Source organism: Sinocyclocheilus grahami, unplaced genomic scaffold (genome assembly GCF_001515645.1).
Source record: "Sinocyclocheilus grahami isolate Dianchi unplaced genomic scaffold, SAMN03320097.WGS_v1.1 scaffold21.1, whole genome shotgun sequence".
Classification (NCBI taxonomy): Eukaryota; Metazoa; Chordata; class Actinopteri; order Cypriniformes; family Cyprinidae; genus Sinocyclocheilus; species Sinocyclocheilus grahami.
In genome coordinates, this window is record NW_015505200.1 from 2,004,772 (window position 1) to 2,016,647 (window position 11,876).

Genomic DNA, 11,876 nt, shown 5'->3' on the forward strand with positions numbered 1-11,876 from the left:
TTATTGAACATATTGATTAAATATTTTATTTCACAGCGAAAACGTACTGTTGCTCATACAAGCCAGTAAAATAAACGACCTCACATATTTGATTACCTAACGTTATATTTTATTTTTGATGGCAAATTTCCATATCCATAAAAGCAAATTCTCGAATTAGAAATCATGCTTTTTATCATTTAAAAATAAGAAACATCTTATACTGAATCAATCTGACCTTCAAATAAAAACATACCATAGCTATTCAGATCGTACACACAATTCTTTGTTAAAAACTGTTTATACATGGTCATATTGTTCATGTGCTTGTTGTTCAATCACAAAGTATTAAGTATGTGCTACAATTTTGGATAAACGTCATATTTTTATGAATATTTTATCTATCGGAATCAGCAAAGGCTTTATTGCCAGGTATGTTAACACTTACCAGGAATTTAGGGTGACAGGAGCTTCCACTGCACAAACAGAAGGACAGTGACAAGACAGATAATAGAAAAACCAATAGGAAATAGCAATATGCAACATACATACACACACATATATATACACACATACAAACTAATAAACATTACTAGAAAGGTAAAAGACACCAAGGTAAAAATGTCTACACTGTAAATATCCCTTTTCTGTTGAACATTTTGTAAAAAGAAACCTTAAAAATAAATGTATTAATCCCAGTTTGCTTACAAAGGTAGAGAGGCAGCTGGAATTATTCAGCTATGCAGACACTGATCCATAATCCTCCTGGTTCTGTAAGAAACCAAGATAACAGATAGAGCAAAATGTATAGAGAAGACAGATTTTGAACTCAAAGGAAAAAAATGTCCAAGCCAAATCAATAAACGTACACTTTTAATTAGAATTAGACATTTTAGCAAATAGAGCTTTAAACAATATTTGATAAAATAAAAAAAACCTCATCAAGAGTTCTTTACGTTTACTTGATCCTTCATCTTACAGTCTTTGTCCTATAGACCTTTCCTGTTCTAGTACAAAAAAAACAAAGTGCACACCCATGATTTTAATAGGTATTTTGAAAGTAAAGTCCAAATACTGTGATGCATATTAAGACAAAAAAAGAAAACAAGACAGCTACTTCCACTGGAAACCCCAGCGACTGACTCGGGTGTTAAAGGTGGTACTGAATCTGCAGTCTAACCAGCATGCTTGTATTTCCTGGAGAGCAATAGTCTCATTGGCAGAGATGTTGGAACTGCCATCTATGGGGGGGCTCTACTGGCTATAAGTCATGCATCTGTTTGTCGATTTTTGATTTTAGATGTTCCTTGTAGGCCAGAATGTCCCTGCTCCATTTTGTGATAGTCTGCTTTTCACAAACCCAGATCTCCTGAGCCACCTGCAAGGAAACAAACCAATATTACTACAAAGTAACAAAGACCTCAAGTCAGCTGCAGTAGCTTGACCGAGACAAAATGATAGTTAAATGTACAAGAAAGGGCAAAAAACTAACTTAAACCTTCACATTACCTGCTGAATAAGCCTAAAGTCGTGGCTGACCAGCATCATTCCACCCTCAAAGTCATTGATCGCCTCAGCCAGAGCATCAATGGTTTCAATGTCAAGGTGATTGGTCGGCTCGTCAAGAAAGAGCATGTGGGGATTCTGCCAGGCCAACCAGGCAAAGCAGACACGGCACTTCTGCCCATCAGACAGATTCCTAATAGGGCTCACCTAGTTTAAAAAGGAACACATCAATATGTAAAGTAGAATATATTTGCAGGTTAAAATAGTTTAAAAAACAAAACCTACCTGCTGTTTGCCGGTGAGTCCATAGCGGCCAATGATTTTCCTCATTTCTTCTTTCTCCTTAATCTCAGGGTAACACTTCATCATGTATTCCAGAGGTGAAAGGTCAAGCTCCAATTGCTCTGTTAGATGCTAGAGAAGTTAAATACTATTAAAACCAGTCTAAACCACTGAACTCAAATTATATGGAGGCATTTTAATATTAACAATAAAGGTCATTTAAGTTATTGCCATTATCTTCACTATTATGATCCTGATCCATTATAATTATTACTACGTAAATGTCATGACAAATGGTCTAGCCAACAGACCTGATGATATCGTCCAATCTTCACATGGGAGTGTTTTCTAATCATACCATCTGTGGGCAGGAGCTGAGGGAGGAAAAAAAAAAAAAAAGATCATATTTTATAAACCACAATACTAAACTCCAAATTACACAAAATGTGTGAACACCAAAGTTAAATGCATGAGTTAAAATCTGCCTTACCTCTCCAGTAAGGAGCTTCAGCAAAGTAGACTTGCCCGCCCCATTGGGCCCTACAAGGGCCACCCGTGTGTCCAAGTCAATTCCAAACTCCAGGTTCTTATAAATATGTGGCTATATAACACACAAGAGATACATGTGAGAACCTCAACCCAGAGAAAGATGCAACAAAGTGTCAAATGTTGTATTGTATATTAGACCTGCATACCGTATTTTCTGAATACCTGAAGCTGACATTCTGAACCATAATGATAGGAGGAGGGATCTTCCCACAGGGAGAAAAATAAAATGACAGGGTCTGAAAGGACAAGGTAGTTTGAGTTAGGGCTGGGCGATATGGGCAAAAAAAATATCACGATAATTTTTTTCATTTCAGTCGATATCGATAATTATCACAATAAATGTCAAATCTTTATTGCTTTCAAGTTTAAAGCCAGATTTTTGCTCCACAGTGAATGTTGTAGAACCCAGACCATTAATTTTCCTTAGAATAAATATCTAAATAGAAAAATGTATTTCTTACTTTCTGCATGTTCTAATGAGTGATATTGTTTCAAATCAAGAAACAGATTTGTGTTGCCTGATAATATTAAAAATAATATAACTTTTTTGTCTCTTAGATATGCACATTTGATAGTGGCTTGAGTTAGGATGTAGAGGTACATTTTTGTTCATTATCAAAATCAGTAACATCTGTAAAAATTGTAGCAACCTCAGTTTTATATGGTTACATTTATTCTGACCGTTTTACTATTATTATTTTTAATTAAGCATTGGTATTCCATAGTAGCATACATTTAAATCATGATAAACAGTTAAAACCACACATATAGCACCTCAATACCATGGTAAAAATATAACTATATGGTTTTTAGGTAGCTTGTATGAAAATCAGTAGTATAAAAACATTCAGTATAAATTAGCGCTGCACGATAAATCGCATGGATATTTAATGCGCATCTTGTCAGTAAAGCCGGTTCTGTAATCAGCGGTAAATCTCCATCACGTGATTACAGAACCGGCTTTACTGATAAGATGTGCGTTAAATATTAGGGATGCTCCGTGTTGCACTAAATATGGTCAAATGTTACACATTGCTATTTGTATTATAAAATCCATTCATTAAAAATATTCATGAATGTATTTATATATACGTTTATACTATAAAATTTAAATAAATTTATTTTAAATGTATAGCATATTTTTTAATAAGGCAACAACATATGATAGATACGATAGGACAAAACAAATACAGTGCAGCACAATCTGTTTTTATACAGTCAACCCTCAACGGTTATATATACAGTGGGTACGGAAAGTATTCAGACCCCCTTAAATTTTTCACTCTGTTATATTGCAGCCATTTGCTAAAATCATTTAAGTTAATTTTTTTTCCTCATTAATGTACACACAGCACCCCATATTGACAGAAAAACACAGAATTGTTGACATTTTTGCAGATTTATTAAAAAAGAAAAACTGAAATAACACATGGTCCTAAGTATTCAGACCCTTTGCTCAGTATTTAGTAGAAGCACCCTTTTGATCGAATACAGCCATGAGTCTTTTTGGGAAAGAGGCAACAAGTTTTTCACACCTGGATCTTAGGACTGGTGCTGGTGCTTTTTTTGGTCATTCAGTGTTCCTGTAAAAAAAACGAACAATAATACATTTAAGATATTATTATTATACAAATTCTACTAATAAGAACAATATAAAAACGCACTAAGGGTTAATGAGCTACTGGATTCATGAATATTAATCGGGTTGTGTGCGTTTGCTCGAACGGATTCGCTGAAATCAAAACCGGGACAATAATAGGTGAGCACCAGCCAATGAGATTGTCGTTAGCACATTAGTTCCGCCTACTACAGGAAAATCCGGCAGTTCTTAAAAGCTGAAGAATTCCAAAGGAACTCTTGTTATTTTTACAGGAAAATACAACAAAGTATATCGTTCACATGTAGCGCATCAATTTTGCATGTTATGTAAGACTCACTCTCGCTCTTTGCGCGTGTGAGAGAAAGCGACGGCGCGTCGTGCGCCTTCACACTAGAGCTTACGTTACGCCAAATACACAAACACAGGTGCGCTGCGCATCCATTCAAACTGAAAAATAGCACAGATCGCTTGACAGAGAGTGAAACTCTGAAGCGCTCAGTCAGTGTTCTGTGAGTGAAAATATATCTGTGCTAATCATATACTCAGCCTCCAACTCACACACTGGCGAGTAAAATCTGAGAATTGATTAGCCATTGGCTAATATTAGACATCATTTAGTCGCCCAGAGTGAAGATTTAGTCGCATATGCGAGTGATTTACTCGCAATGTAGAGGGTTGACAGTCTATGAGCACAAAGCTGCTTTGTGTTAAAAAGTGCAAAGCACAAAGGGAAGAGAAATTGATGCGTAGTGTATTATATCTGTGTAACAGTTATTGAGCCTTTCTTTTAACAGTTTAAAATTTCAGTTACTGTGCACGTTAAAAACTATTTATAGTCTTTTCTACGCCCGTGTTTTGTTCTCACAGACACCTGGTAGCAAGTAACAAAACAACATTAAACTCCGGCAAGAAGATAGTCCTTTTTGCAAAATCATAGACATGCATTTACAAATCAAGTATAATGGGAACACAGAATGATCTTGGAGAGGGCTTCACCGAGCTGACTGGTGTAACCGAAGGCGACCAGGGTTTAAAGGCCGAACGAATGACTGACAGCCACAGCAAAAAAATCTCGGATTTGGATCGGCTCTCTCTGATCGATACCCGATCTGAGAAAAATGGCACTATCGGAGCTGATACCCGATATGAATATCTGATCGGCGCATCCCTATTAAATATCGCATGCGATTTATAGTGCAGCCCTAGTATAAATGCACACATGCTATAGCTTAATCACAAATACATTCTATAATTATATACCATTACTCCTGTAATAAAATTCAATGTGAATATCCCACATTTGTGCCACAATACTATGGTGCAGTGAATGTTACTACAGTAAATCCATGGTAAAGTGTAGATTGAAAAGTCTTCTGACTGTCTCGTTCGTTGCACACAGTGTTTCTCCTGTTTGGCTTTAAACTAGTTTAAATCACAGAGTCATTTGTGTTCCTCGCCAAGTTCAAGCGCTTCACACTGGATCTCACAGCACTGCTTAGTGCTCACGTGACCGAGTAAACGCATCTGCTCTAGTGAGCTCGCGCAGCCATTTTGAACATTGGTCCGAGTGGATAAACGGTACGCGTGGCACGATTCAAATGAGTCGTGCTGTTTTGTACCGCTTTTGGCGCATAAACGTTATATCGAGCATTTATCAAACTCTTAATATCGTTTTAGCGAGAAATTATATTGCGATAATTATCGTTATCGAATTATTGCCCAGCCCTAGTTTGAGTCATTTTGCTATTGACTGAAATGTAGCATATACAGCAACAAAAAAGTAAAACTGCATAGAGTTGTGCCTGAGATCAAGTGGAAACTGTTCTTTCATTACCTTGTCATTCACAACACGCTCGGTAAGACCTGAGGCAACCATCTTCTGTAGAGTCTTCTCTTTGCTCTGAGCTTGTCTAGCCAGCTTGGCAGAACCGTGACCAAACCGAGCAATGTAGTTCTGGGGATCAACAAGAACACGTTTAGATAGCCACATCAATCACAAGCTAAGTGGTTGGAGAAATGCAATGAACATTTGCATGTTTACAAAAGTACATTTAGAAGTTTACCTTCATGTGTGCCATCTGGTCCTGCTCCCAGTTAAACCGCTTCATCTGATTCTCCTCCAGTTCCTCTCTGGTCTTCACATACTGGTCATAATTACCCTTCACAGAAGAGGATGAAATAAATGAAACTGCACATTTGTAATTCTAGGAAATCAGCCTAAGTGCTTACGGGGGACAGAATTAGTCTCTTTACCGTGTAATATTTCAGCTTGCGCTGGTGCAGGTGAATAATGTTAGTACAGACACCATTGAGGAAGTCCTGAGAATGGGATATTAAAACCAGAATTCTTTTGAACCTGTCAGGGGGGAAAAAAAAGAAACAAACTTGAGCATATAGCTCTCCGCATGGTCTTTGCAAATAACTGCATCACAATAACAATGCATTTTGTAATATAACATTGGCAACACTAAAGGTGTGCTTGTTAAGGTATATTAATTGTAACAACATTTATTACAATACCATGCGTTACTACAGCATTAGGATTAGAAAAACGATAGTGGTATCCCAACATCTTCAAACAAAACTGCATCTAGGTTGTGCTGACAGATCAGTTAAACGCTTCGGTCTAGTTTTTGTCAAAGCTCTATCCATATCAAGAACAAACTGCTTGATGGAAGAGCTACAATTCGGCCTTTTGTTAACATCATTTCATCAGCAACAATACACAGTAAACAAATAAATACTAACCCCTTTATTCAATATTCTCACGCAGCCTTTGTTTTAAAAATAAAGACTTACTGTCGGAGCTCTTCCTCCAGCCACACACATGCGTCCAAGTCAAGGTGGTTTGTTGGCTCATCCAAAAGCAGCATGAAAGGCTTGAGAAACAGTGCCCTGAAGATTTCAGAAAACACATGAGTTTATATTGTTATGCAAAGATATATGCAGACGCATTCACTGAAATGCATGGGGATCAGAAAATACGCTTCATACCATTTTTGTCACTGCACAGTTAACACAAAGCAACTGTGCTATCATTCGGCCTTTTATTACATCATCTCCCAGCAGCTCTAAACTTAAGTATAAGATTCTGAAAGCTCACCGAGCAAGAGCAACACGCATCCTCCAGCCACCGCTGAAGTCTTTGAGTTTCTTCTGCTGCATAGCAGTAGTGAAGCCGAGACCGTTGAGGATCCGCGAAGCCCTCATCTCGGCTTTATCAGCATCCAGCTCCTCCAAACGCTCATAAAGCTCCATCAGTTTCTCACATTCAGCTAAAGTTTGACAAACAAATGTAAACAATTAAATTCACAAATTACAAATAAGTGTTCCTCAACCAAGAGATTCCTTAAACTGAACAGAATTAAGGAGCCTTCTCAAGCCGAGATGTTCAATATACCACGCCTAGGAAAGGAAGCTGTTACAAAAACAGTTCCTATGAAAACGTGGGAAGTTTTCATATTGATCTGACCTATTAAAGAAATTATTCTCCGGGAAAAATGTGAAAATGTTCATTAAACATTCATTAAATGTTTATCCTTACGCCATCACTGGTTCTCGGACTTCTTGGGATCAAACAATTCATATCGAACAAGTATGGTTTGAACAAGTAAATGCCAATTGTCATTTCTAGGTGAACTAATCCTATCAAAATATGTCATTTGCATTTGATCAGAGTTGTTGAAACTCACAGTCCTCATGAGCGAGCTTTTCAGCCTCTCTCTCCAGCTGGATTCTCTCTTCATCTACCTCCATGACACACTCCAGAGCAGTCTTCTCACTGGGAGCCATCTCACGGGTCAGGTGGTAGATATCAATGTGTTCTGGAATCGGCACCTCCCTGTGACCAATTGCTGACAGCAGCATGGATTTGCCTACACAAATTTACATTCAAGTCTGTTATCTATGAGCCTGTCAATTGAAGTAATTTCTAAAGCCACCAAGAGGAGATCTATTAGTCCAACATGAACAGATTGTTGATTTACCAGTTCCATTGAGTCCGATGAGGCCATACCGACGGCCAGAGTTGAGCTCCAAACTAGTGTCACTGAGTAGCTCTTGTCCGTGAAAGGTGAGAGACAAGCTGCTGATGTGCACATCAGTGCTGTTGGGATGAGATGCCAACACACCAGTCACTGCCCGAGCCTCGGTTTTCTTCAGCTCAAACTCATCCAGCTCCTTCGTCAAACTGGCAACCCCTGTAAAAAGAGAAAAATAATATTCAAATGGATTAAGGAGGATGATGAGAACCAGGTTTTAAAACATCCTGAATAAAAGCACATGCAATGTCAATTCAGACAAATGCATAAAAACAGATGGGTTGAACAAAAATGCAAGTCCACTCTCTGACAGTAGGTGGCACTTATAGAAAAGCAGAAATAACCTTTGCATGGTGCGAAATCCATTGTCTGTCATCAACAGTGTAGCAATGTAAGAAACATACAGTATTTAATTTTTTTTCAAACAGCTGATTTTTTTTATTCGCTATGAGGTTTATCAAATAACACCGATACAGAGAGAAAAGAGCCAGGTTTATATTCTTTCACAGCTATTCACTGGCGCTTGGAAAAATCCTTTGGGCACATGACCAAAAAACAAATCTTATTGGTTGGCCAGTTTTCTTCACAGTGCAATGGAAAAGAGACTAGAACACCTCTCTATTTATATAAAAAAATGAGGAGAGGGAGAAAAAAAAAAAAAAAAAAAAAAAAAAGGAGTCTTTGACCTAGGGCTGGGACAATAATTCAATATCAATATGCATCGCAATATAATTTCTCAATAACGGTGATATGATTTTTAAACATTTCCGATATACATTACTAGTATTTCCCATACATTGATTTATTTGTGGCATTTGACATCGTTGAATAAACGTGCACTGGTCGTTTCAAAATCAAAACGTGGCGCGGGTGTTTTCTATGAATGTTTCTCTGAAGGGAACCGACGGTCTTCAGAAAAGTTTCTATGGCATTTTTATTTTATCTGATAAAGTAGCGTTCATGAGGAGCTGCTTTGATTACAGCCATTACTGGAGAAACCGCTGTTTATACAGCTCTCAAAGCACCTCCTGCTGGCAGACAATCAGTTCGCATTTTCAATAAGCCCGTCTCCAGCAACATTTTTGTTGTTGCTTAATTTTTTTGTTTTCTGCAGCAACTCGGAGCACTTTCATACGCTTTATACTGGCTGAAGCACATTTGTTTCAATCTATAAGAATAATCAGCCTACACTACCAGTCAAAGGTTTTTTTTAACAGTAAGGTTTTCTATTGTTTTTTTTTTTAAAGAAGTCTCTTCTGCTCACCAAGCCTGCATTTATTTGATCCAAAGTACAGCAAAAACAGTAACATTTTGAAATATTTTTACTATTTAAAATAACATCTTTCTATTTGAATACATTTTAAAATGTAATTTATTGCTGTGATCAAAGCTGAATTTTCAGTATCATTACTCCAGTCTTCAGTGTCACATGATCATTCAGAAATCATTCTAATATGCTGATTATTATTTTTTTATGGGGGGGGGGGGGGGGTTGTTATAGAAATTAATACTTTTATTTAGCAAGGATACTTTAAATTGATCAAGACATTATATACAAAAGATTTATATCTCAGATAAATGCTGTACTTCTGAACTTTCTATTCATCAAAGAAACCTGAAAAAATTATATGCTGTTTTCAACAAATGTTTTTTTGAGCAGCAAAGCAGAATATTAGAATGATTTCTGAAGGATCATGTGACTGAAGTCATAATGCTAAAAATTTAGCTTTTTCCTGTGTGAAAATCACAGGAATAAATTACATTTTAAAATATTTCTAAATAGAAAACAGTTATTTTAAATAGCAAAAATATTTCAAAAGTTTACTGTTTTTGCTGTATTTTGGATCAAATAAACTCAGGCTTGGTGAGCAGAAGAGACTTCTTTAAAAAACATTAAAAATCTTAGTTCAAAAACTTCTGGCTGGTATGTTAGCCTATAGTTTGAAATTAAAGATATTAATAATTAATAAGGCGAGTCTGAGATGTTTATTTGACAGTGATTTCACATTTCTTGTTTGTATGAAGGCTAAATACAAATGAAAGGTGAACATTAATTTATTTGTGCTGTTTTTTTCTTCTAAAAAAAAATTTAATTGTTTTATAGGAAGAGGTTTCATAGAGTTGGCAAATGAATTTTTCATAAGTTTGTATGCACGGACATCTGTTGTGGGTGTTCTTAGCAGTTTTTATTAGGCTTTCTTTAAGTGTTCATTAGGGCGATAGGGCTGGCCATATCGTCCAGCCCTACTTGACCAGACTCATTAACAGATGTTCATTCAAATTAAAATGATTATGACACCAAATTTTCAAATGGTATATTTGTTGTTTTGGTCTGAACAGGCCATAAGAGTGCCTTGGAATGGTTTGCCTTACCATTGACCTCAGCCGGTTCATTCTGCTGGATCTCAGGTTTCTCTGCATCACCATCCACTCCATCCTCTGGTTTCTTTGTACGCTGACGAGCTTTGGCTGCTTCTTTCTTCTTTGCCGCCTTCTTTTTTGCCAAATCAGATGGCATTATAACTGTGAATACCAGGAACAAAACCTCTGAAACCTGTGGGAGAGAGACAAAAAAAAATTAGTTGGAGGAAAAGATGCTCTCAAAGGATTGGGGGGGTGGGGAACATTACAAAGAACACACTGTTATCAAACGTACTTCCCGTTCAATCCAAATTCAATTCGCCTATTTTTTTTTTAAAAACGTATACTTAGTTCACAGGGTTGTTTTAAGTTCTCGTGTTAGCATCCACCGAGCTGCAGGCACCAGAGGTCAGTGGTTCGGCTCGGCTAACGTGGAGTCCACCAGTACTTTTCCCTGACGCAGTGTAACGTTAGGCGAGTAACTGCAAGGATGAAGTGATACCGGAACAACAAAGACTTCTCTGCACATTACAGCTATGATATCGCGTTGAGTTTTGAACAAAAATACAAATAACGGATAATATAGCGAAATATCGAAGCCGCTACTCTTAAGAGAATAAAGCGCGTCTGTTAACTCCAAGGCCCGACCAATGAACCAACCATGCTAACTCTAGCCATAAAGCACCGGTGTATCCCAGATCACGAGTAAATCTTGCTCCCTGGACATAGAACAACTGCAGTTTATATCCACATTTTGATAAGATAAGTAACTTCAGTAAATTAAAGTGGAATCAACCGAAAAAACACGTTTGACTAGTTGAGGAGCGCGCGCGAGTCTCTGTTCCCACGAGCTAGCCGGCGAGCTAACAGCCGGTAAGACTAGCCAGTTAATCCGAAAGATGTCCGGAGAACAAAATTACATGAGCAAAAGAGGTATGTGTTTTTGTAGACATCGATCATCACAGGGATAGAGCGTTAACACGAGTAAATAACCAACTTTAGTGGAATTAGGCCGTTAACTTACCTAGCTCTCTTCCGGATGAAGCGCTAGCACCGGAGAAGCGGTCTCATGGCTCGCGCTACAAGCGGACGGTGTGAGGCGCGTGTCACCAAAACCGGCACGGCAGCCAATCAGAGGCCGATACATAATAACTCTCCACCCTCTGCTTTGCATAGGGAAGAATATCTGGGCGTGTTTTGTTTCACGGTTTAGTCACACCACAATGACCTAAAATGAGTAATACTATCAACTAACAATGTGAATCATCCAGAAATTATAATTACAAGGTTATGCTATGCTTATCATTTATAGTGCATTTTTTCCTAGAGGAATCATACCAAAAGTACAAGTCTATTACTATTTACTCATGTTTTCGCAAACCCCCATGACTTTTTCATCTATCGAGCAAAAAGGTGATTTTTTTGTTGTTGTTGGAACAATTACACTTTTTCAGTGTGTGTAATGAAAGCGAATGAGTTCAAGTTATGAATTAATAATTCAGACTGGTTTTGTGAACTGGATCAACGACGACAATGATCATGAATTTGTATTTATTTTA

General features: G+C 37.4%; 1 protein-coding gene across 1 annotated transcript; it reads right to left on the reverse strand.

The window, feature by feature from the left end:
• Positions 1-366: 366 nt before the first annotated feature.
• LOC107556971 (ATP-binding cassette sub-family F member 2) lies at positions 367-11,437 on the reverse strand. Its single transcript, XM_016240249.1, has 15 exons — positions 11,342-11,437; positions 10,330-10,510; positions 7,903-8,115; positions 7,609-7,791; positions 7,020-7,191; positions 6,716-6,811; positions 6,170-6,272; positions 5,980-6,075; positions 5,751-5,870; positions 2,463-2,552; positions 2,258-2,368; positions 2,079-2,141; positions 1,771-1,899; positions 1,489-1,692; positions 367-1,357 (listed from the first exon to the last, which is right to left on the reverse strand). The coding sequence occupies exons 2-15, from the start codon at positions 10,472-10,474 to the stop codon at positions 1,241-1,243; spliced, it is 1,842 nt and encodes a 613-aa protein (XP_016095735.1). The 5' UTR covers positions 10,475-10,510; positions 11,342-11,437; the 3' UTR covers positions 367-1,240.
• Between the last annotated feature and the right edge of the window lie 439 nt (positions 11,438-11,876).

What these genes read in the sequence shown, in the direction of transcription:
- LOC107556971 (XM_016240249.1), bottom strand. Translation starts at nt 10,474, where the DNA reads ATGCCATCTGATTTGGCAAAAAAGAAGGCGGCAAAGAAGAAAGAAGCA. An exon ending in CATCGGACTCAATGGAACTG is followed by an intron (nt 7,792 to 7,902) that starts GTAAATCAACAA and finishes AAATTTGTGTAG; the next exon opens with GCAAATCCATGCTGCTGTCA. An exon ending in GCAAGCTGAAATATTACACG is followed by an intron (nt 6,076 to 6,169) that starts GTAAAGAGACTA and finishes TCTTCTGTGAAG; the next exon opens with GGTAATTATGACCAGTATGT.